The following is a 25,597-nucleotide window of genomic DNA, read 5'->3' as shown; positions in this document are numbered from 1 at the left end:
CTCCATAAGCACTTTCATTTTCTGAACTACAGGAATGCAAACAGCAATTCTTAAAAGTCCCAGACTAGGATTTTTATAACAAAAATTGCTAAATTAAACTCCATGGCTGTTCACCATTACTAATGAAAGAGAAAACCCACTCTATTTCAGCTGCCATAGAAATGTGTAAGTAAAATATGACTTTGACAGCTCTGAAACAGTCTATACATGTAGAGTAGTAAGTCAGTATTTGTATGTTGCTGTACCATAGCATGATTCAGTTCTTTAAGTTGACATTTGTTCATTTCCGTGACTTTTCCAACTTGTCCTAGCTTTCCTAAGAAATAAAATGTCTGACAAGTTTCACGGATGGATGAAAAAAACCACCTAAAGTATAAAGCTTTAACAGGACTACAGGTTGTAATTTAATTTCTTAAGTTAAACTGCTACGTTAACAACTAATGACACTTTGTAGCAAAATCTCATGGAATTAAACTTTGAAACAGTCTGGTCTTTTATGACCAAAAAAGCATTAACATTTTAAAGAGAACTTCTCAAATTGCCTTTGAATACTTTAAAACCACATATACTTCAATCTACGAGAAACTGAATTCTGCTTCCCTGTCCTTTAAATTCTGTATAAGCATTAACCTGCAGACTATAAGGAATGTCTTCTAGTTAATTGCGCAGAGACCACAACCATCACACTGAGTTACATGGTTGTAACAAATCAGCCTTGTGCTACAGCTCTGACCACATAGTTCTCATACTTCAGGAAATAAGCACCTCTATGTCAGCCGGGATGCCCGGAGAACACCTCCCAAACCATGGATGGAGCGGTGGACAGCAGCACGGCAGACATCCCATTATAGGAACCACACACCCACCCACGCATTTCTACTGCAGAATTTGAAAGAGCCTGTGTGCTTTAAAAAACGCACTGACTGGGGGGCCAAGGCAGCTTAGCTGACGTAGAGCAGAATTAGGAGATCGAAGCACCTAAAGCGGATACCGGCGAGCTGCGATGGCAGCTGTCACTCTCCATAAAGACGATAAACACGCGTGACGGGAGGACGCGAAAAGCCAGAGACCCGCCCGGGAACGCCCCGCAGGCCCCTCACGGCACGGGGCCCTCCGGAGCTGCCCCCCGGCCTCTCCGCATTCCCCCGCACCCCCGGGGCCGGCCCAGGGACCCCGCATCCCGCTCCCCTGCAGCCCGGGGAGCGCCACTTGCCTGCGAGGCCGCGGCCCGGGCGGTGCCGCAGCGCCGGGGGCCGCGGGGCGATGGGCCGGGGAGGCACCGGGGACACCGAGCGGCGGCCGGGCCGCTGCGGGCGCGCGGGGGGCGAGCAGGGCCGTCCCGCTCCGGCCGCCGGGGATCCGCGTCTCCCGCTCCAGCCCCGCCCGCCGCGCCCCGACAGCATCGCCGGGACCCGGATGGGGCCGCGCCCCCCGCGCGGTGCCCGGATGGAGCCATGCTCGGGGCCGGCCCCGCTCCCCGCCGCGCCGCCCGAGGGCCCCGCAGCCGCCGGCCGCCCCCGAGGCGCCCCGGAGCGCGACCCCGAGGCGCGGCGCGGCCCTCCCGCGGCCGGGGCGGTGCCGCCCGCGCCCGCAGCTGCCCCGGATCCAGTCCCGCTCGCCGCTTCCTGCGGCCGCCCCGCCTCTCCATGGCGGTGCCCGGCGCGGGTCCTGCTGGGAAGGGAGCGGCGCGGCTCGGCCTCGCAGCCTGAGCGGCGGCAGCGCCGCCATGTCCGGGGGCAGCAGCGCCGGCGAGTGGTGCCTCATGGAGAGCGACCCGGGCGTCTTCACCGAGCTCATCAAGGGCTTCGGTGAGCGTCGAGCGGGGCCGGGCAGGGGTGGGGGCTCCGCGGGGCTGTTCCCACATCGCTGGGTGCGAGCCCGCTGTCCCTGCCGGGCAGTGAGGGCATGCGGGGCTCGGTTGCTGCAGGGCCGGGAAGGGGCTGGGACGCGCTGCCGGCGGCGAGCGCGGCTCCCGTGGTGTGCCCGGCCCGGCCCGGCCCGGCCGCCTGCGGGCACCGCCGAGCCCGGCCCCAGCGCGGCCTGTGCGGCCCGGCCCGGCCCTCGGCCGGCACCTGCTGCTCTGCGGCGGGACGGCTCGGCAGGGACTGCCGCGGAGCCACAGCGCCCTTGGGGTTAGAAAGGGCTGCTCAGATCATCGGGGCCAAGCTATGACCCAGCATCACCTTGTGAGCCAGACCGGGACACTGAGTGCCATGTCCAGTCTTTCCTTAAACACCTCCGGGGCAGTGACTCCATCACTTCCCTGGGCAGCCCATTCTAACGTCTCATCAGCCCTTTGAAAAAATTCCTCCGAATGTCCAACTGAACTTCCGTGGGAAGGTGTTCGGGTTACAGAGCCCCAGGAGTGAGGACATTCAGAGAAAGAGCTGTGCCTAGGCTGAGCTGTGGGGCTTTGCAGTGGCTGGGTAGCCTGTAAGCGGCTGCCTGGCCTTCTAGAATGCTAAATTTTGTGTTGAATTGCATTTAAAATCTTCGGTGAATATATGGTTATTACAGCAGCCAGGTTATTCTCAGCCAAAGAACCAAAATTATTTTATTCCACATTTCACTGATTCATACTTTGTTGTGTCTTTTTCTCAGAAACAAACTCCAGACATGCTTCTTTTACATTTTTATTTAAATGAAACTTCCACATAGTAAATATTTGAACCTTTTGGACTGTGTATTATGCAAATGTCTTGCTTGAACATGCAGCATTTTTGGTCTACTACCATAGGTCTTTGTCTGGAGGCAGATGTTTAAAGTTCTGCTTTGGGCTTGCTGATAATGCCTTTATAAACAGTGTTGTTTTCACTTAAGCAAAGGACATGAAGTGATCAGAGATATTTAAGCTTCTCTGCTTCTTCTTTAAATGCAACTCTCTTGTAGAGACAGTATCACCATACACAGGTTCAGAAATTCCTGAAATAGTTTCTCTGCCTGTCTTGTTTGGGTTTTTTTAATCAAGGTCTGTTAAAGCCCACAGATAGGCTTTTCCATAGCCTGGATATGCTAATTGTAAATATTACATAATGCCTTTGTGTTTTCTTTCATAAGTCTCTCTTTAATGGCAGTGTCCCTCTTAAAATGAGTTAGTTGAAGAAACCTGGTTTTTTTTTTCCTTATTTCAGGCTGTAGAGGAGCACAAGTTGAAGAAATATGGAGCTTGGAGCCAGAGAACTTTGAAAAATTGAAGTAAGGCACATGATTTTTATTCACATTTGTCTGAAGTCCCTGAAAGAATGTGTACTAAACTCAGGTGTATTTTTGGTGGATCTGTTGTTTGGGGCATTTTGTGTTTGTATTTTTTCCTTCAGTTTCAACAGAAGTTGGGTAGGATTTTGATTTAATGGAATACCTGGCAGTTAAATTGCTTTTCATTAATGCTTTGGTACTTAATCTAGCTTAATCAGGTTTTGAAAGAAATGCTGATGGTAGCTAGAATGTGGAAGTAGATTTCTAACGATTTTTTCATTAGCTTGCCTTACAGCTCTTAACAAATTCTTGGGTGAATTTCCTTGCCTTATTCCTTGGGGTCCTTGCTTTATCTCCCTCTCTCCTCACATCCCAGGGTGTTGCCTTTGTTATCTTAAATAATTTTCCAGTACTTAGATACCTTTGTAACTCATTTTTCCAACAGAACCACTTCCATGTGGATGTGAAGGCAAATAGACTTTTTATAACTGATAATGACTGGTGTCACGTGGAACAATTTTGCCCTCATTAAGCAACATTAATTCTTTTAATGTTTTGTCCATGTGTAAACATGCTGTTATCCATGTTTACATACAGGATTTTAAGAGGAAAATATCATTTAACCTGGATCGTACTCTTGTATCTTGTGCAAATATCCCATACTTGTAGGATTAATCTTTCAAAAGATGCAGGAATTGGTACAGAGGATGTACTTCTAGAATTTTTGACTGAAGATGTTTGACCAGCAACACCTGAATGGCAGAAATGTTGCCTATTAATTGGTTTATTTGCTGTCTGCACCATCAGAGCATTTACCTGTTTGTTCATTAAGTAACAGCTTTGCATATCCTGGAGATGTTTGTCTTTCTAGTCCTGGGGGATGGCCAGCTTCCATCCTCCCTTCCCATTTACACCTGCAATATTTTACTCAATGTATGAGCACTGGGAGTGAAAGGATATAGAAGCATCTTTGTTTTCTAAACAGCAGCTCTGTAGGCACACAGTGTGTGGTGATTGTGAGTGGGGCTGGCCCAGCCTCATCCCCAGTGGGTGCAGCTGTGAGCAGCAGGTGAGCAGCACTGACAGCAACGAGCCATGGAGTGCCCAGGGGCACTGAGCAGCCACCAAAGGGAACAGAGGGCACACAGGGGCAGGGCACCAACAGGAGGGGATAAAAGGCTGGGCTGGAGAACAAGAAGGGCCTTCTGAAGTGACAGGGTGTTACTCTGTGGGCTGAAGCTTTCTGAAATTGTGTGATGATACCCTGTGTGTTGTAGCTGTCTCAAGTGTGACACGTGCTGAAGAGAGAATTCCACTGAGAGACTTTGAAAAAATGCATCTCAGATTTCTGGTCAGAGCTTAGGAAAAGTTTCTTGTGCACTACTATGTTTGTCTTTTGTAGCAAAACCATTTCTGGCTGCTTTTTGATGATGACCTTAGATTTAAGTTGATGAATAAGTTTTTTTCTTACTGTAACTGAAGATTTTAAGACCTGTTTTCTTTATTAATAAATTTTTGTGTTCTGGAAGTACTAAATACAGTGCAATGTGTAGTAAAAGCTGTTTACTATTCAGGACATGTAGTCTGAAAGGCAAGACACATTTTTACTAGAAGAGAAAACTGGGTTTCTCTTACTTGTGGTGAGCTAACTCAGAGCATGAAGTTTTGGGCCATTTCATCTGTGTCTATAAGGATTACCAAAATGTTTGTTCCTGTCCTTGTGTATGACTGACAAATGCTTTGATAGCTGTTTATCACTAACTAATTCACATGAGAGTTCTACAACTATAAAAGTTGCAGTAACCAGGAAAACTGGTCCTGACTTTTGAAAATTAGTGGCTAATTGCTAATTCAGATTGGGATTTTTTGTTTGTTTGTTTGTTTAGCATTTACAGAAAGAAACCTGAATTGTCTTTTGTCTAATTAAAAAAGCACATCTGAAAATTATAGTGCATGTTCCTGGTATTTGGAAAGAATTAAGAGAATTACCATACCAGCATGCAGCTAAACTACAGTACAGATAATTTTAATATTTTTCATCAGTATTGGTGACCTTTTTACTATAAATTTTGTTTTTCAGGCCAGTACATGGGCTGATTTTTCTCTTCAAGTGGCAGCCCGGAGAGGAGCCAGCGGGTTCTGTTGTCCAGGATTCCAGACTGGATACAATATTTTTTGCTAAGCAGGTATGAGAAATTCAGTAATTGTTTTAGCTATATAATGAAACATAGCTTTTAATAATAAAAAAAAACCAAAACAAAACCCCAAAAAAGGAGCTGTTTTTTTGTTAATATGTACACAGAAATCAACATTTTGCAAGGTAAAGTAGTTTCAACAAATTCTGAGAGTAGGAGCTGTGTATTGACAAAGCAAATCAGTTTAATCTGTCAAGTCTGACAAAAATTGCAGCTATGGAAGAGTAAAGCTCTTATTTATTTTCAGCCCTCACCCATAAAGTAACTCGGTCTTCTGTGCAGTAGAAGTGTCTTGTGGTAAATGTTCTCAGCAGGATGAGCAAATTACTTCTTTTGAAACCACTTTCAACAACTCATTAGAAGAAATTTATTTTGGTCCTGTTTTTATTTCTTACTTTTCTCAAATGCTCTGAAGCTTGGGCAGTATATGTAGGATAATGCTTTCCTTTAAGGGTTTGCAGACCATTTTGGCATGCAAGTTTTAAGTATTCAAATCAGAAAGGTGAATTTAAATTAGAATCACTGGGAAATTGGTTTAGCTGATGTAGTCCATTGTGTTTTATTAAATACAGAGTAGTTGTGAAATTTTGTCTTAGAGTTAACAGACTGCTGTGTGCGCTTTTTGCAAGAAAGAAAAGCAAGAGAAAGTGATCAGAATGAAAGTAGAAGTATTTATTATGGGTATTTATTACAAAACATTGACATCAAAGGGCAAATTATTAGGATTTCTTTGAAGACTTACATGGTGTAGTTGTTGGGGTGTTAAAGGTGGGGGTTTGGGGGGGCCTTTTATTTTTTTCATTGGGTTTTTTCTTATTTCCCACCACAAATGCAAATTTTGAATGTAAATTTCAAGATATGAAAAAATGTATTCACACTTCCAGATAAAAGTATAGAAATATGGAACACAGTGCAAATAGTCATCCTGGCCACTCTGTACCTGCACTTCTGTTTCATTCCTTTTATAATCATGCTGTTGTGGATCAGCTTTTTCAATGCTGCTTCTCTTCATTCTTCCCCTGCTGTAGCTCTTGAGTCCTGCCAAGCCCTGCCCAACATTTTTATGATGCAGTGATCAGTAGCAGTTTACTAATTGTAGTTTGGTAGCTCTCATAGACACTGGTTTAGGTTGTGATTTCTGTCTAACCAAACATACTGTTAGTAGCCATGGGCTGTAACCAAAGAACAGCCATGAGGCAAAGAACTTAAAGAAAATCCTTGATGTAGCTTTCAAAAGGTAGTTCCATGGTGGGAGGAAATTACTCTGATTGGAATCTAGAGAGGGATTTCTTTGGAGGATGTTGTTTTTTTATTTTAAATGGAAGATGAATTTTCCCTCACTCAAGGGGTTTCATCTTGTTTCCTGTGAGTAGCTGAGGTTGTCCTAGAATTGCTGTTCTTGTGAATGCTGAACAGTTTCTAAGCATTTGTCTGCTTGCTCCACTTCTTTTGCTTTTTCACCCCCTTCCTTTTTTGAAGCTTGACACTGTGTTTAAATGCAATAGCTAAGAGGAGCTTTCTTGAGCTTTAAGATGAGATTGCAGCATGTACATCACAAAATTTGGATAATGTTAGATTTGATAACAAGCCCCACAAAATTAAAGGCTAACAGTGAAAAGTCTTCTTTATTTTATATTTTTCTTTGAAACACTCATATTTTAATATATTCTTAAGCTGAAACCTCCTTTTTAATTGTCCCTTTCCTTTACCTGCTGCCTTTAAAGAGAGTGTGCTGGAGTGACTCTTAGTTTTAGCGTGGAAACCAATTTCTAGAAATGTAGACTCTTACAATAGTACTGCCTGGTTATGCCACTTGATGGCGTGGAATAGATGTTTCAAAAGTCATTTGCATAAAGTTTAGAATTAGAATGTTTTTCCTTTTTAATTGTTATCTGTCAGTCAAGTGCACTGGCTTTGCAAAATTAAAACATTCCTTAAAGACATCTATATGCTTATGTTTCATTTCAGTTCAGTTTTGCCTGCACTGAGCTATTGGGACTGAACAACTAGAAATAGGTGCAGAGAAATTATTATTAAAAGTAACAGAAAGAAACTGCTTTGGATATTTTGGAGGAATCTGTTTAATACCAGTTTAGCTCTGGTGACTTCCACACTGCAGAAAGTTAGCCTGGGTTAGGGATCCAACTTGACAAGCAATGTTTTGAGGATTTAGTGTTTTCTTGAGCATGTCAGATCTTATAATTTGCTGCTGCTGAGAGCAGGGTGCCATGAAACTCTGTGAGCCAGTGAAGCTCATCCCCCAGCAGTTCTCTGTGCATGGTATCTGGGCTGGTCTCTGCTGAAGTTACTGCACTTCTCAAACCACAGTCTGGATCCTTGTGAGTCACCCAGGAGGACAAAGCAAGATGAGCATTAGTATTGAATATTTGTGTTGTGACAGAGCAAGTCCTCCCAGCCATCGTGCAGCTGGGTTCATGTGTCTTTTTTATTTCCTCTTTATGTTTTAAGCTAAATTTTGTGCGTGCTTTGAGGGTCTTTCCAGAAGACCTTTTTCTTCATTACAAAAGGGATGATGTAAAATTACGCTATGTTCATTTGTAGGCTGGGATCCTAGAACAAATAGATTGGTTAAGACAATTTTTATGACATTTAAGGTTATTGATCTGTAGATCTGTATCTTCAAAACTGTCATGACACTGGAGCCTGGAAAATCTCAACAAGTCTTTGCCTCTCTTTTCTCATGCATTTTCTTCTTTTAAATGTTCCCATCTGAAGACATTTGGTACAATTGGTTTTACTGCAGACATGTTTTCACGTGTCTTCCTGAATCCTGTGTGAGCAAGACAAGGCTACTGTTAATATACAACAAGAGTTGAGTAGAGGAGAGAAATTTTGTTTCTGTTCATAACTTTATTATGTGTTCAATTTTAAAAATTGTTTTATTATGGGGAACTTTATTTAGAGGTAAAAGGCTACAGCTCTCAAACTGTCTAGTAAAACATCTTTAAAATTGCACTAGGAAACACAATTTTGGTAAGAAGCTTGTGCATGCTCCCATTTTCCTCATTTCCACTTCCATAGTGATGTTGTAGTTGAATTCCAAATGACAACTAGATCTTGTTCCAAGTTATATCACGCCTGTGTTGGGGGATTGAATTTTGAAGTCTGTCTTGTATGCATGCATATTAAAGGGGTGTTTTTAATGGTCACTTTTATGTGCACTCATGTTAAATTTGGCCTCCCTGTTATGCCTAGGTATGGTTTGGTCCTCTGGTTGAGGCCAGAGAACTCTGGATGATCTTACATTCCCTTTGAGCTAGGATACATAGGCACCACGAGGTGAGTTAAGGATACAGTTTCAGCCTTAACTCAGAATTTCCTGATTTCTGTGTTGCGTCAGTGGGCCCTTGCTGTTGTTTTCACACACAATGGATACATGATTACAGCTGCTCAATGTATTCAGCTCCCTGCCACACTCTTTGGAGGAGCTGCATTCTCTGCTGAGCACTGCAGAAGTGTCTCTGGACAAAAAAGAATGCCATTGTTGCAGATCTGAAACTACTTCTGAGTTTAATAAATTCTTCAGCTTTTAGTATGGAACTGTTGGTATCCTGCCTTTCCTAGGTGCCATGTATTTATTTTATTTTGCATTGTCATGACAGAACATTAACTTCATTAATTGGGAATGCCTTCAGAAGGAGTGTCTTATAAATGATACTGTTAATAAGAAACCATTGCTCTCTAGTTGTGTTTATGGCACTAATGGAAGGATATGTATTTTTTTATATTTCCAGTACTTAATTGATTTCAAACTCAAATGACCTTTTTAGATTTGGTAACATTAAGATAGACCTGTGTTAAAGCTAAGTTTGGGATAACAGATAACTTACAAGAAGTACAACTTCAAGACATGAAACAAATCAGATATTTTCAGCTATTATTCAGTAACTGAATATAGCTGTAGAAAGATTATATCTTTACTCCAACAAAATTTAAATAGAAAAATTATATTGGGATTCTAAACGAGAATAAATGGTGGAACTTCATGCTGAATTTTTCATGTTGAGCTCTGTAAAACTCAAGTATTCTGTAATGTTGGAATGTTCTGTGAGTGAATTTGCTGGTTAAACTACCAATTGCAGCCCAGGCTTGTCCACAGCTTTTTTGAAAAGCAAAATACATAATCCATCAGGTAGAAGATGTGAGTCAAGAATTTAAAGTGCTTCTGCCTGAAGTTGATCCAGAAGGTCAGATGTGATCCCTAGAGAAAGGTGCATGGTTAGGAAGTCATGCATCTTACTTAGAGAGTAGCCTCATCAAGTGGTTGCATGGTTTAAGCTGAACTTCACCTGGGGATAGGTTAATCTTCTCTTGATATATTTCTGTGTATGTATGTTACTGTTTTCTTTCAAGTATTGTAAAACACCCCTTGAACTTTTGCCTACACAATCTTTTAACTCTGAGTGTCTGCTTTAAGTTGGAGTATTGAGTATTGATCAATCTAATACCTCACCAAGGCTTCCTGGACAGAAATATCCAGGAAATGTTGGTATTTCTGGACAAATATAGAAAATCCTTTTAATCCTCAAGTCCAAATAAAAATCTTTTGGGAACAACCTGAATCTATTATCATGTTAGCTAAAAGCAAAGAATGTTGTCTGTTATGCTGAGGCACCCTAAGTAAGAGACACACTGGGAGTGAGAGATGGGTGTCCTGAAGGGTTCTACAGGTTGTGTGGAGCAGTGCTGGACTGGCTGTGTGCACAGATGGCACTGTGTCTGTGTGACAAATAAATCCCACACTTGCCTGCATTTGGTCCTGATATCCCATCCTCACTGTGTCATCTACACCCAGGGACACACTGGATTTCTATGCACATCACCTGCATTTCCTTCTATTCCTCTGCTACAGGACTGTTGTTGCTGCCTTTTCCTTAACTCCTGCCTCTCACTTGACTGAAGTGCTGGAATGTATTTCTATAATGTGTTTTCATTTCAATAGCTGGAGGCTATTCCCCCTCAGATCCACATCTTTTGCAGTGTTTTCTAGCAGTCAGACTTTGTTTAGTTTGGTCCCTATACTTCATCAGACTTGTTTCACAATGTAGTTGGAATACAAAACATGCTTGATTTGATGAGCCCATTAATTCCTTGCAAAGTCTAATTTTCCCTCTGACTTTATTTTCTGTTTCAAGCTGTTGTATCCTGCTATACAAAATCTCAGTAAATTTCCTTTCCTTGTTTTGAAGCCATTATTGAGTTTCTGTAAAGAGCAACTGGTTGTTCCATTTTAATTTTTCAGCAAAATTAGTTGCCATTTAGTCCTGTCTCTCCTATAATGCTTTGTATTAATTATCATTTCCAAATACAATTTGCTGTAGTGACCCTGCCTCCATTGCAGCAGCACAGGTGATGTGCCTTCTGCTTCTCTGTCAGCCTAATTACACTGTATCAGCTTCACCCACTTTGATGCATGTGAGGTTTCCCTGCTTTCATCCTAGCACTACCTCTTTCTCCTAAGTTACAGTGTAATTCAAAGTGTGCCATTCTGCTGCTCTGGGAGTTGGAGTTTTTGTGCTGCTGGTTCTTCATTTCAGTGTCCTTGATGGATTTTCCTTGTATGTCCCTTCTTTTGCGCGTGTGTATTCTCGCCCTTAGCTGGTGTACCTGCACTTGGTTTAATTTCAGTTTTGGCTGCTGTAATCAGTTCTTATGTGTAGCTGACTCCCTTGATTACTGTTTAAGTCAACTAGATTGTATTTTTCTTAAATTAAGATGTTTGATTATTTATCATCTGTGTATATACATAACCTGAACTGAGAACACCCTAAAGTATAGAAAATAAATTTATGATATGGTTTTAGTATTAACATAGTAGGTTTTCCTTTGTTAGGACTGGCCTCAATTGTGAAACAGGTTGCTTGGGTTTTCTCTTTTTTTTTTTCCCTCCTTTCTTGTTGGAAGTGGTTTCACATTCATGGCCCTGAACTAATTTTCATATTTTTATACAAAAGTCGCATCCTCTCTGAAAGTTTTAAGTAGCATTTTCAATTGCAAAATAGTCTCAAAGACTAATGATGCATTACTCATTCCTAAGCTATAGCTCTCTGAGAAAAAAACTGCTAATATAAAGTCTTGTATTATGGCCTCATACCATTTGATAACAGAGCATTTAGTTAAATCTCAGATTAAATAATCCTTGCAGCTTCTTTCTTTTAATATGGTGTTTTACTTTGGTTATTGGTGAACAACATTAAAGACATGGCTTTTATACAAAGAGGGTCATTTATATTTTCTCCAAGTGGAATATTTAACACTGAAATGTCAAACTAGTAACTTTAACTTGAAAAGGATAGCTGTATTGGGCAAGTATGTTGTTCAGCTAACCATCATTTAAACAATACATACATCCTGGAATGCTTTTATTAGTTTATCCCTAGAACACTTGACTTTTTTTGTCCAATAAAACCTTTTAATAACAATTTTCAGTTCCATAATGTGTTTTATTGCTTCAAATTAAATTTTTGACATCTTACTCTTAGCAGGAGATCTGATTATTTGAAGGACTTTTCTTTGGAGAGTTGACTTTTTGTTAAGAACATAGATAACACAATTTGGGACACTTGCTTTGAATATTACTGTGTGTTTCTCCACAGGCATCCAAGGATTTATGTCTTTCCTTATTGACTTTAGAGAGATGGTGAGGCAGTGGAATGGCAGTTTCTGAGGACAGCTGTGAAAGATGAGTTTTATCAGTGAATTGTGTATGACAGCATGCAGAGCTGATTTTATCATAGCAGGGGCTTTTCTGTAGCTACCCAGGCAGCAAATCCAGTCTGTGTTAGGGTGTAACTCTCATGTGAATCAGCATAAGTGTGTGTGCAACAAAAGCAAACACAGTTTGGAGTGAACTTTTATCACCAGTACTGACCAAATTCTTTCTTCAATGCTTTTTTCTAGGTCATAAATAATGCCTGTGCAACTCAAGCCATAGTAAGTGTGCTGTTAAACTGTGCTCATCAAGACATTCATCTAGGAGAGACCTTGTCAGAATTTAAAGAATTTTCCCAAAGCTTTGATGCTGCAGTGAGTGACCAGTGTTTTCTGTATTTTGAGTGTCACAGTGTTACAGCTCTGGTGGTTTACAGGTGTTTTGTTACTTCCTTTCAGATGAAAGGTTTGGCACTGAGCAACTCAGAAGTGATTCGGCAAGTTCACAACAGTTTTGCCAGGTAACATATGTTTTAAATCTGGCCAAAATTTCAACAAATCCTTTTTAATCTCAGGGGTTTTTAAATTTTCTTTGCAGACAACAGATGTTTGAGTTTGATGCAAAGTCTTCAGCAAAGGAAGAAGATGCCTTTCACTTTGTAAGCTATGTTCCTGTTAATGGGAGGCTATATGAGCTAGATGGCTTAAGGGAAGGACCAATTGATTTAGGTAATTTTACATTTTTGCTGAACATCCTTTATTTTAACAATGGCTTTTTGCAATAAATTGGTCATATGTTATAGGTTCAGAGCAAATTATTTATTAAAATAATATCTTGAAAGTTTTCTGAATGTGCTGTAGGCTTGTACTTCCTTGCAGTCGTTTGTATTGTTTTAATTTTGTTGGTCTGAAAATACAATTTCCTCCCTGCTTCCTCCATGTCTCTGATTTTCATTTAGTAATCAAATGATCAGGTCCTGCAATCCCTTACAAAACCTTGATAGTTTTGTTGCAAGACAGAAGTTTACATAAAAGGAGAATATTTACACCTGACTCCAGACACTTTTTTTTTCCTCTATGTGGCTTGTGTTTACACACTGCTTCTGTTTTGTAATCTTTCTTGAGATATGTGTGCCCTGTTGAGTCTTGAAAAGCTCTGCACTGCCTATCAAGTGTCTGTACTTTAGAGTTCCACACTCCATTCCCAGTGTTTTCCCAAATTTGTTGACAATTTCATTTATGTTTAGGCTGAGCAAGAGCTTGCTGCTTAATCTTGTCTTTAGTCTGTCCAGAGAGACTGTACAGTCCTTGGACCGAACATTAACATCATTTGTGTGGTCACAAGATTGAGTCTAAATTTACTTTAAGGTCTTGAAATTGCAAAAGAGGCATTTTCAACTTAGGAAATTACCTCTGGGTATCTTGTCATATAACTTGAAATCAAATTCTCTATCGTATATCCTTTTATGGTTTTTCTTTCTGCCTGACCTTTTAACATTATATTGCATCCACATAGACAAAATCAAGAGTTTAACATTAAATAGCTGTACCTGTCCACAGTGTTTTCCTTTGCTGTCTACTTCAGTGTTGTCATACCAATTAATTCCCCTTGTGTCATAAAAATACTATGTGACATACTTTCCCCCACCCCATTATTACTTGTTATCAGCAAAACAAATGTTAGCTGCTTATGCCCTTAAAATTTAGCTTTGTTCCATTGCCTTGGTCACTGCATTATCTAATTATTACTATTAATAAAACATCTTCCACCTCCTGAAAACTCAACTAAGTACTTTCAGACTGCAGTAGCTAAGGAAAAACATGTTACATACTCTGAAGTTGCTGCATAAGCCTGAATGATGAGAGTCAACTCTGAAATAAATTTTGCCATGATACTGACTTTTTTCCTTTGTTAAATTTTGCAAAGATGATGAATTTTTCCTGTTTCCCCCAGGTGCATGCCATCAGGATGACTGGATAAGTGCAGTGCGGCCCGTCATAGAGAAGCGCATACAAAAGTAAATGGTTGTGATGCCTTTAAATATAGCACCTTCCCTATGCTTGAAAATTCCTTTGTCTTAACTTCCTTAGTTAAAGGATTGCTGCTGAATTTCTAAGCAATGGCACTTATGCATCATTTCTTTATGCATATCACTGTGTGACTTGAGAACCTGTTGCCCAACATGAGGCAGATGTGATGATAGATAAATCTCAAATACACTGTGCTGCTGCATAATTAATCCAAGTAGGTGTGTGTACTGAAGAGAGATCCTACGAGTGCTCTGGAAAAGAAGATTGTTATGTGTAACACAGCTGTGCATCTTTGTGAGTGGAAGCTAAGAGTGACATGACCATTAATAACATTTGCCTATGCACTTCAAATTATTAGACAGTCATTCTGTCCATACAGCTGGTATATAGAGATCTGAAGTTTTTCTTAGGAATGGCTTATCTTAGAAATTTAAGCTAGAAAAACATACTGTGAAAATTTGCTACTTCTTAACTCTGTTTCCAAAGTGCAGTTGCAAATTTGTTAGAAATAAAGTTCATTTTATGCCATTTTTAGAAAACAATTCTAAGTTTTTGCTTGAAGACCGTTTTTTTGATAAGCAAAACAGGACTACCAAGTTGTTTTTGGAGAACTTAACCTCCAAAAGGCCTGCTAGTCTAATTGTTGAATGCACTTCTCACACTGTGTGGAGAAGTCTCCAATATTTTCTAACATGTAATAGTAATGAGAAAGTAAAAACTATTGTGTGAAGCATCTTCTGTAAGTTCTGTTGTCATGTTTTCTTTTTTGGACAGTTTATGTATTTGTTTTGTGACCACAGACAGGAATAGTAAATTTCTGTGAGAGAAGGTAATTAGGAGTTACATATTGGATGGAGTTAATTTGTGGTCTGATTTTATTTTGTAACAAGATTGGATCTGTAGCACAACTTAATAAACCCATATAAAACTTTGTTTCCATGAAATGAAATCAAGGAGAGGGCTTTTGAGTTGTCATGTTGGTACCTAATTTTGAAAGCGGGTTGTCTTTGTTGTTTTGTTTTTCTGTTCCTCATTTAGATACAGTGAAGGTGAGATAAGGTTTAACCTGATGGCTATTGTGTCTGACAGGAAGATGATATATGAGCAGAGGATTGCAGAGCTACAGCAGCAACTGGCAGAGGTAGGCCATGGAATTTCAATTGCTTCAGTATTTCCCTGCTAGTTCTCTGTGCTGGCTTTACTATTCACTTCCCTTCCTTGCTCCCAATGGAGCAGCAGCACAAAAAGCAGGGAGTGATTGCTAGAGATGTGTCCAGCACAGTGTGGATGCACTCAGTGCTGCAGCTCGGAGCTGAGCACTCAGCACAGTGCTGACCGTGTCATTTTGACCTTCTGCCTTGACTCATTTGCTGTGGAGCTGGAACTGGTTTTTTCCCAGTACCTGCTTGTAACTAACTGCAGAAATTCCTGGTATGTACCTATAATGGTAAACAAAACTGCTTCTTTCTGTGATAGAAATACCCTTGAGACAAAACTTGCTTTTAAAAAAGTAAAATTTAAAAATGGAGTAACATCATCAATTTAAATTTTTGTTTTGTGGAAGGAGGAGCCTATGGATACAGATCAAAGTAGTAATATGTTAAGTTCTATACAATCAGAAGTTGCAAAATACCAGATGTTAATTGAAGAAGAGAACCAAAAATTAAAAAGATATAAGGTATGTAGTCTTTGCTTTTCTGATGAAATTACTGGAACAGTTGTAAGATCAAGTCAGCTTTTTTATATATATATGTGGGAGTTTTGCAATTAATGTGAAGGAACTGGATGGGAACTAGAAGATAGTTCAGCTATATAATAATTCTGTTCATGCTTTTAATTTACTTTTAGATTGAAAATATTAGAAGAAAACATAACTACCTGCCTTTCATCATGGAATTGTTAAAGACTCTAGCAGAGCACCAGCAGTTAATACCCTTAGTAGAAAAAGTGAGTATTTCCTAGCTGACAGTATATTACTATAATTCTTCATACCTTCTCTTTTAAATAAAAGAGCCCATGTCATTTATTCTTCCAAGTTCTTTGGCCAGGGATGGCTCCCTGCACTCCCGTGGCAGCCATGGCACAGGGCTGGGAATTTGGTCCCTCCCTTTTCCCTGCTCCTGTGCTCATTTACTGCCTTGGGCTTCCCCTTTCTAAGGTAGCTGGCCATTAACATTGATTTACTGCTAAGGTTTGTATTAAAACTTTAATAAATAAGCGTGTCTGCCACTTTGGCAAGGTTATGAAACTGGTCAGGCACTTGAACTGTAGTCAGCTCTGTGCTAGTGTACACTTATGCTTGAGTGCCAGAGGCAGGATCCCTGATTTTATACTCACTGAGAAAGGCTCTCTGAATTAGTGTAATGAAAAAAGAGCTGTGTGTTAATTAATAAGTACATTCTTTAGCTGAATTTATTTAGGAAAGTACATTTGCAGGCTTGTAGTTTTTAAGAGAGTGACTTGTGGAGTTTTAATCCAGTTTCATGTTAACAGAAGTCATTGATAATACCCATCAAGCTGCTCTCAGAAGTAAGTTACCAGAGAATTAGTGGTAACAGATCTTAATTCTAAATCACTGAATTAGATGCTGTTCTGTTCACTTCAATAAGTGGTAACAAGCAGCAGCCTGATTCAGAATTAATTAATGTTTTGACAGAAAGCTGTTGGCCGGTATTGCTTCTGAGTTGTCCCCTCTTCTTGCCCAATCTGTTGAAGTAAATTCATAAGGAAGAAAGTTCCAGTTCCTTACCAGTTTGAACTATTTATGATTGATATGAGAATCTGTCTGCAAATATTTTGACAGGAGCTTTTGTGGGGGTTTTTCCCACTTATTTAAGATCTTGGTGCGTTTCAGAGTTCAATTTTGATCATCTGTATGTCTGACTGTGGTGTTTTCTTGTGACATAAAATGTTTCCATTAGGAAGAGTTTTTTCTATGTAAAATGAAATTGTATAGAGCTATGAAAAATGAAAGTTTAAATTATGTTTTTAAAATAGTGCTTTTCCCCTAGAGAAGTTACCTTATCTCAATTTCTTTTGCATAATTTATTTAAACCTGTATTTGTAGTCATTCAAAGATCCAGAATGACCTTCATCTTGTCAAAGCTTGACATCATCTCCCCTTGTTTTCTAGGCAAAAGAAAAACAGAATGCCAAGAAAGCTCAGGAGGCCAAATGAAGATGACTTTGCAAAACACATACAGTTACTTGCTTCTGATACTATTTTCATGACAACAAATAAAGCTTTTCATAAACTTCAATTTTTGTCCAGTGCACGTTTGCCAGTTGTAATGGTTTGTCCTGTACTGTTTGCATGGGTCTGACTCTTCCTTCCCCTGCATCCTGTGCATGTAGTACTGCTGAGCAATGTTTAGGTTCTCCTGGTCACATCCAGTATTTAACAGTCTGTCTGAAAGCTTGGGAAGTGGACCCAGAAATGTGCAAGGAAAATGTCCCCATTTTGTCCCACTGGAACATGATAATGATACAAATGCCAGAGGTTTAAGTATACGCATGAGCTTTCTTTGCTCATCCCTACTAACAGTTACAATCCTGCCAGTTGTTCGGTGACATAGCCTGTGTCTTTGTTTTTATGAAGTATGTGTCTAATTTTTTTACAAAATGGAAAAGTATTAATTTAGCTGTAGAAACATTTGCAAAGACCAATGTATAATCTCAAAAGAACTGCATTGCTTTGGTAGAAAAGATAATAAATATTCCCATTTTTATTTTGGCAAACTTTTTTCTGTGGTATTTTATTATGGGACAAGATGATTAGGATATGGAGGTCATCAGCCTTGTGACTTGGGTACATGCATTCTAAATTCAAGGTGGAAAGAAGGCACACTATTGCTTGGGGAGTTAATATTCCTGGATGTAAGGTTTCCTCTTCTGGAGTACATTCAGTGTAAGTCTTTAAAGCACTGTTTTATTTTTTTACTTTGAGAAGTAATATAAGGAAAAAGGGGATGGAAGATTATTGTTGATGACAATGTTGCTGTGTCCCACAGACCAAAGGAAATAGCTGGGGAATGGGGTTCACTGGGTGTCCTGCAGGCAGCATGTGAGCTGTGAACAGGTTGTTTTGGTATGGATAGTAACATTGCAACAATACACACTGCTTGAACTATTCACTGTCAGTGGATGTGTGTTTGTTTAGAAACTTCCAGTTTCTTCCTAAAAGACTTGAATAAGAAAGGAAAAAGATACAAAATATTCTGTTACCTGTGGTTCTTTGTATATATTGCATATATATTTATATAAACAGGATAAAATTTTGGCTGAAGAAGTAAAACAGTGTGCTCTTCACTGTTGGAAGGATCTCAAGTCATTGCCATGGCTGGAAAGGTAAGCTTGGTTTTAGAAAAACCTGAGATCCTTATCTGTGGATATCAATTTTGTACAAAATTCATCAGGTTAATGAGAACATAAACCCTTGTGAGAGTTTCTTACTTTAGTAATTCACTGCAGCCTTATTGTCCAAGGACATGGGAAGACTCTTACAGTGGAAGAGACATGTCTCTGCTTTTAAAATTACACTTGAAACTCCATTTCAACCTGTTGAAAATATTGTCTGTCTTTTTAAGTGGTAGCCTGATGACTCCTGCTGTACCCTGTCATCCTTGAAGAATTTTGCAATTGGATATTAGATGTCAACTTAAATTTGTACTGAAGTAATTTCATTCTCTCTTACTGCTGCACTTGGGCACAAAAGGAAAAGGAATTTTGCTCAAGCAGATGATTATTTTTGCAATTATGAACAAATTTTAGTAGTAATTGTTTAAGAAATTAGGAAACATATTGCAAGCAATCTTTCTGGATTTGTCAACAGACAAAAAAAAGGATGGATGTCAAGATGAAATTTTAACAAATTTGTTACTCTGTGTAGTAAAAAATGCTTAGTTTTTTAAAAAGGCTGTTTAATGCAGAAGTAGAACATTTCAAAACTAGTGTTTTCTGTTGCATTATGAATCTTTTTCTGATCAAACTTGTGGCAAATTTTTAACTTTTTTTGCAAAATTCATAGAACCATTTTTTCAAAATGTGTGTCTTGGCTTTAAAGGCCGTTATTTGTATATTAGGATAGGGTCACGTGAATGCAGAGCTGGACAGGAAGCTGATCCTGGCTAGGCTGGGATACACTTCATTTTCTCCTTGGTAGCTGGTGCAGTGCTGTGTTTTGGATGGAGAGAAAAGTGTTGGTAACACACTGATGTTTTCAGTGGTTGCTAAGCCTCCCACAGGGCCACAGTCTCCTCTCAGGCATCCCCCTCCTCTGGCATGGGGCTCCTCCATGGCCTGTGGGTGGAATGCTGCATCCCTGGGGACCTCCATGGCTTGTGGGTGGAATGCTGCATCCCTGGGGACCTCCATGGCTTGTGGGTGCAATGCTGCATCCCTGGGGACCTCCATGGCCTGTGGGTGCAATGCTGCATCCCTGGGGACCTCCATGGCCTGCAGGGGCACAGCTGCCTCACCATGGTCTTCTCCACAGGCTGCAAAGCAATCTCAGTTCCAGCTCCTGGAACGCCTCCTGCCTCTCCTTTTTCACTGCCCCTTGATGTCTGCTGTTCCTCTCACATATTCTCACCTTTTCTCTAGTCACGATTACAATTGCACAATTTCCTTTTCTTTATTCTTAAATCTGCTATCACAGAGGCATCACCAACATTTTGAACTGGCCCAGCCTTGGCCAGCATCTCCATCTTTGGAGCTACCAGGGATTGGTTTTGCCAGACATGGAGGAAGCTTCCAGCAGCTTCTCACAGAAGCCACCCCTATAGCCCCCATACTACCAAAACCTAGGCCATGCAAACCCAGTACAACTGGTTTCAGCCTCTGCTTCCCAAACCTTGTGAGTTTTAGCAGCTACACCTGAGAGATCAGTGAATGACCCTGTTTGCCCTCAACTGCTTTTCAGTGTTTGACTCATCAATAGGGTAGAAACAGTTTATCTTAGCTATTAATTATGCAAATAAGTGCATACATGCCCATGTGCTTCCTGTGGAAGGAAGTCCAAGGAGAGGGTGGGGTTTGTGTATGAAAATACAGGACACTCCTTTTCTTGCCTTTTTTCTTTTCCCAGAGCACTATGTTAATGGAAACAATGATATGAAAAACAGCTGCCTGGGAGAGTCTGTAATAAACTGCCACCTGAACAACCTTCTGATATCGAATTGCTGAAGTCAAAGTACATTCAAGTTGCAATGACTAAGGACTTCAGAAGGAAGGTAAGTTATTTTATGGTTCATATTTTTCATGCAGGTAACACATGTCTGTCTAGCAAAGCCACAGAAACACTGGGGAGAAACAGACTGCAGCTATGTGGCCATATGTACAAGAACAAGAAGTTTCCCTAACAGCAGAAAGTGTGCTTCTCAAAATAGCTGGCATTTGTTGACAGGCTAGGACTTGTGCGTTCCATGTGCCTCGATGAGCACATAAAAAGAATCGATTAATCTCTGAGAAATTGGTGACACTTGCTAAAAATAAATGAGTTTAATATCTCCAAAATGTATACACAATGTAAGCTCTATCTGTGCTCACAGGATGTTCTGATCTTTTCACTGATTTTTTCTTTAGTAATTCTAACAGTAGCTTATGTAGAAAAACAACATCAAAAATAGCTAACTCACCAAACCACAAATACTATCTCTCTCTGTCAGGTAATAAGAGCCAATTCCAGGATTACTAACTTTCACTCAACTTACACATTTCCTTCAGTGATTTTCCTTTTTCTTCTTCTGTAAATGCTGCTTCTTTCACCTGCTAGACTCAAAGAAGAGTAGGGAACATTATGACATGTCAGATTATAAAAGCCTTCAAGAAAGCTTGAAAAAATCTTTTATAAACAATAAAAAGATAGCAACTTCTTTTTAGCCTTACCAGTCCCTCATTTTCTCCCAGTTTTATAGTACATGAGTAAACCTGCCAGAAAAGAACAAAAATTACATTGTTAATTTAAGTGGTTTTCAGCTTTATACACACACACACACACACACACACAAAATGGCTTTCTTATAAAATATAATTGCCTTGATTGGTTATCATCCCAACATAGATGTTACCTTCCTAAGCCCATTAAGAGGCTGCTGTAAAATGTGGTGCAGCAATGCTATGAAGGAAAAGAACAAATTTCAACCAAAGTACCACTGGAGCAAAGAAAGGAAATAAATACTTCTGCTTTTCTGTTGAGACAGAATAGAAAAGGAAATACAACAAGGAAGTCAAGTGGAAGATAAGAGGTGGCAGCATATGGCACTTGGCAGAGGCTCCTGCCCCTGCCAAGGAGATGGTTACTTCAGCAGAGGGCACTGGAGTGACAAGGATGTGGTGTGGTGCTGCCTCTGCCTTGCTCTGCCTAGTGGAACTACAGACTTGCTCTGCTGCAAATTCTTCTACTTTCTGTTGTTTCAAAATTTTTATCCCAAAATGAGAGGAGATGTGCTGAATGACACTGGAAGCTCTGGGGTTGGAGCAAAGCAGGCAATGACATATAAGCAGAAAAGGCAGTAAGGAGGAGAATCTGGTACTCCTGAACCAGCATTCTGCATCCCACAACACCAGTGGGACAAGGAGGATGATGAGATGGGATGCTTAAGGAAGTGAAACCTCTAATGAGAAATCACCAAAACAAAGTTTCTTACCCTTCTAATAATGACTTCTTTTTCCACAGCAGCTGCAGTCAGGGGGCATATTTACATAGACCTTTGCATTCCAAGTAGGCTGAAAACACAAACATTAATAATTGTATTGGTATTCTGCAAATTTATTATGAACAGCATCAAAGAACTGCAAAAATTTTTTTAAACAAATCTGATGTTTGGTGGGTTATATAGTATTATTTATTTATGCAAATTGTGAATTTGTGAATGCTTGGGAGAGAATCTTTCAAGGAGGAGCACTCATGTTACACATATGGACTTCACGTTCCTTTAGATCCTCTAGGCTTCTTTTATACATGGGAAATGGAAGCCTTGTGTGTTATGTTGGAGACACTGAGCATGTCCACAGTGTAAGGCTGCATTTTGAAATTGTATTATTTAAAATAAGCAAATAAAACTAGCTCCAATAGTTGCATCTGCATCCCATGGGCTTGGATGACATTTAGCATGCTCTCTAATGAACACTGGATTTTTTTTCAATGGTTGTTGGATGGATACAGTCTTCTGCTTTTGTCAGTGGAATTTTATAAAAGTGCAGGAATTTAGGTTTTGTTAATGTGAGGGTCAATTTTTTTAACATGATGGTCAAGCATATACAAGTGCTAAGGATTTTCTTTTTTATTGTCTGTGGTTTAGAATTTTCACTGTGTGAAATAACAAGGACATGCTTGCAGCCACCTGGAGAAGTATTTCATTCTTCCATTCTGGTATCACAGGTTTCAAAATGAGAATTTTTCCTCTATCAGCTTTACAAGTCACATTGCTAACTAAAATAGCAAACTGAAACACTGCCAAGACATTTAAAAAATACACATTTCTTTTTTTAAAGACAGCTATCCTGGTACCACAGTTCTAGAGCAGTTTTATATGGAAGGAGTAATATAAAAAATTGAATGGTGAGATGATACCATTTGACAGTTACATTGGTATTTTAGGTATTTCTCTCCGTCATAGAGGCTAAAATGGGGAGTCATTTTTAATTTGAGGAACATTACTAGTGTGGCCACAAATGTCACATTTTAGAACCATGCCTACACACTATCCCCTTTTGGATGGGAAAAAGGAGAGAAAGATTTGAAAATTGAGACTATGTGCGGTAGAATAAAAACTAATTCCTGTGGGCTTTTAAGAACATAAAAGAAAGAACAATGTAAATAAGTGGAGATGAATTCTAGCTGATTTAATGATAAGCTGAAATGATATTTGAAAACAGTAATCCTAAAGGCAAGTAACACGTTGTGTTTCATGCTAAAAGCAGTGTGTCACGCAGGAAGAAATGCTGCGTAACTGGGGAAGGCAGCCACTAAAAATAACCCAACTTATCTATTGCCACCAGATCCCAACAAGAGAACCAGCTCATCTGCACATGTCTCAACTTTCAGAAAACATAACAAAGAATAAACATCAGAAAAGCCTGACTCTGATGGAAGTGTAAAGTGGGGTTTGAGAATTGAAGTGCTCATCTGTGCAGTGTTACATAATAAGAACAATAAGGTGATTTCATATCCTACTTCTTTAAATTTCCACCATGTATTACTGTGGTAACCTATGCTACTGAAAATTGTTGTTAGCTTGTTCCTAGTGGCAATGCAAGTAAATGTTGAGGGAAAACATAAACTACATGAAAAATGAAGCCTTTCCACAATACAGGAACAAAAAACAAAGTGGTAGAAGTCCCCAGACTGGAGTATTGAAACCCAGACTGAACAGAACATCAGAACACTGTACAGTCACTTGCTAGAAATAACAGGATTCAGGCCCTGACCATTTCTAGCTTCTGTGACATTAAACCAAGGTTACAAAGAACACCTTCCATTTTAGCTATTCCTAATGCCATCTTTTGCTTCTAATCAGGGCACTGACAACTCCAACAAGGTTCACATTTCTACTGTAACATTTAAGGAGGAGTCTGCAAAAGATGATTGAGAGGTTTCTGTGGTTGGAAGCACCTTAAAGCTCATCTTATTCCAAATCCTGCCACAGGCAGGGACAACTTCTACTAGACCAGGCTGCTCCAAGCCCTGTCCAGTCCAGCCTTGGACATTTCCAATTTACACTTATTTTCTAGCTCATAGTAAAGCTCTTGCTAAGTCAAAGATGCTCTTTGTAAATATCCTAATCTTCTGTGTTCGTAAGATCTCGATACCTGTGACTGTGGCTAGAAAACTACATTTTCAGAAATTAATAGCTTTTCTTAATACTATTTTATTTAAACACTGATCCTTGATAGCTTTTCTTAATACTCTTTTATTTAAACGCTGATCCTTGATAAGTATTAAGGTTGTTTTGGTGGAAAAGCTAAATAATAGAGATTATTTCTTTAGTAAAACAGATAGAAATAACACTTTTAGTTACTAGTACCACATTTCTTGTAAAGTTAATGAAAATCTGTCTATGGTCAGTACAAGAGTCAGAAACAAGAACTGAAGAATAACCTTGCCTTATGTAGTTTTTCCCTGTCTGTAGGAATTTCTGTCTTCTGTCTGCATGTCACAACCCAGCTTGCTTTTGCAGGCCTGCTCTCTCGAGTCCCTGGCTCTGGGCAGGGCTACTTCTGACTTGACAATGCCCTATTTATATTGTATTTCCAGGTCATGCAATGCTGCACTAACAGTAATACACTGGGTACTCCTTACAGTGTTATGAAAGGAAAAGAGAAAAGCAGTGATTTCCTACACAGCATCCTGCACAATGGCATCACAGCAGGATTGATCCCACAGAGCCTCTAGCTGGGCATAGACATGATAAAATAGATGGGCAATAAAATGGGACCACTGAATACTATTTTTGGTCTTTACTTTAAATATAGCTTTCTTAGTATTTTACACCATATTCATGCTCTCATAAACAGGCATCAAGTGGATGTAACCTTGAAATATCCTGATGCTAAGTTATTAGCTCTCGTAACAATTTAAAACAGTCAGTCGGTACGTGTTTAGTAAATGCTGCAAGTCAAGTGATTGCAAGACATTCTATAATTTCTTTTAAAATTTCTTCTGTATCCCAACTAGTTCTGACTGTGATACAGGAAAGCTTGGAGGGTCCCCAGACATCTTACCTGTGGTGTTGGTTGAAGCTAAGGATGATGTGTGTCCTGCAGCACACAAAGCTACGGGGGACCTTCTCCAGCACGGAGTCCATCTCTACACCTTCACTTGGGACTGGCGGGCAAAACCCCGAAAGGTTTGCCCTGTAAGGCCACGTAAGAGGGAATTTAATTTGCGTTCTTTTTCCCTGAAGTAAGGAAAGTAACCGGCTTGAAGCACTAAGGTGTGATGTATGAGGCAACCGCAGGGTCGCCAACAGAGGTTCCTGAGGGAGAGAAAATGGCGGGCGGGGGCCCTCAGCAAGCTCTCAAAACACAGAGCGCTCCCCGGGAGCCACTCCGAGTGTGAAAAGCCTCGACCTCCACCCCCGAGCCCGCTAACTATGACAAGAGGAGGTGAGGAGGGGGGAAAAAGACCCCACCTGAAAGGAGGAAGGCATCTGACATTGGAGACCGTCCCTGACAGAGCGCGAGGTACCCTGCCCGAGACGGGCGGTAGCTCCCCCGCCCTGCCCTCACGGGCTCCAGGCCGTGACTCGGCTATTTCTCCCCATCCCGTCCCGTTCCGTCCCGTCGCGTCCCGGTTGGGGGGGAAGGCGGGCGCAGGAAGGGGCGGGTGGTGCCGAGAGGGAGGGAGGGAGGGAGGTGGGCGGTGAGAGGAGCAGTCGACGCACAAGATGGCCGCTGCCGGAGTGGCAGCGGGGCGGCGGCGGGCGATGGCGGCGCTGCCCCGGGGCCCGCGTGTACTACTGGAGGAGCAGCAGCAGGGCGCTGTGGCAGCCCCGGTGTGCCGG

At 40.6% G+C, this 25,597-nt stretch overlaps 1 protein-coding gene and 1 long non-coding RNA gene across 4 annotated transcripts; one reads left to right on the top strand and one right to left on the bottom strand.

The window, feature by feature from the left end:
- Positions 1–1,589: 1,589 nt before the first annotated feature.
- UCHL5 (ubiquitin C-terminal hydrolase L5) lies at positions 1,590–17,831 on the top strand. Of its 2 annotated transcripts, XM_059478005.1 has the most exons (11): positions 1,590–1,808; positions 3,132–3,195; positions 5,276–5,381; positions 12,312–12,437; positions 12,522–12,583; positions 12,661–12,791; positions 14,017–14,080; positions 15,132–15,234; positions 15,658–15,771; positions 15,942–16,040; positions 17,227–17,831. In XM_059478005.1, the coding sequence occupies exons 1-11, from the start codon at positions 1,727–1,729 to the stop codon at positions 17,269–17,271; spliced, it is 996 nt and encodes a 331-aa protein (XP_059333988.1). In that variant the 5' UTR covers positions 1,590–1,726; the 3' UTR covers positions 17,272–17,831. The 2 variants fall into 2 exon arrangements, with proteins under 2 accessions (XP_059333988.1, XP_059333989.1); XM_059478006.1 differs by lacking the exon at positions 15,658–15,771.
- LOC132076728 (uncharacterized) lies at positions 6,042–25,391 on the bottom strand. 2 transcript variants are annotated; one of them, XR_009418961.1, is made up of 6 exons: positions 25,226–25,365; positions 24,816–24,991; positions 21,740–21,818; positions 20,979–21,020; positions 20,804–20,861; positions 6,042–8,181 (listed from the first exon to the last, which is right to left on the bottom strand). It is a non-coding gene; the product is annotated as an uncharacterized LOC132076728 (long non-coding RNA). The 2 variants fall into 2 exon arrangements; XR_009418962.1 differs by lacking the exon at positions 24,816–24,991 and having other exon boundaries at positions 25,226–25,391.
- Between the last annotated feature and the right edge of the window lie 206 nt (positions 25,392–25,597).

Source organism: Ammospiza nelsoni, chromosome 9, assembly GCF_027579445.1.
Source record: "Ammospiza nelsoni isolate bAmmNel1 chromosome 9, bAmmNel1.pri, whole genome shotgun sequence".
Classification (NCBI taxonomy): domain Eukaryota; kingdom Metazoa; phylum Chordata; class Aves; order Passeriformes; family Passerellidae; genus Ammospiza; species Ammospiza nelsoni.
Note: the sequence above shows the minus strand (reverse complement) of the source record. Positions and strands in the feature narration are given on the sequence as shown.

What these genes read in the sequence shown, in the direction of transcription:
- UCHL5 (XM_059478005.1), top strand. Translation starts at nt 1,727, where the DNA reads ATGTCCGGGGGCAGCAGCGCCGGCGAGTGGTGCCTCATGGAGAGCGAC. An exon ending in GTTCACAACAGTTTTGCCAG is followed by an intron (nt 12,584 to 12,660) that starts GTAACATATGTT and finishes TTTTCTTTGCAG; the next exon opens with ACAACAGATGTTTGAGTTTG. An exon ending in TAATACCCTTAGTAGAAAAA is followed by an intron (nt 16,041 to 17,226) that starts GTGAGTATTTCC and finishes CTTGTTTTCTAG; the next exon opens with GCAAAAGAAAAACAGAATGC.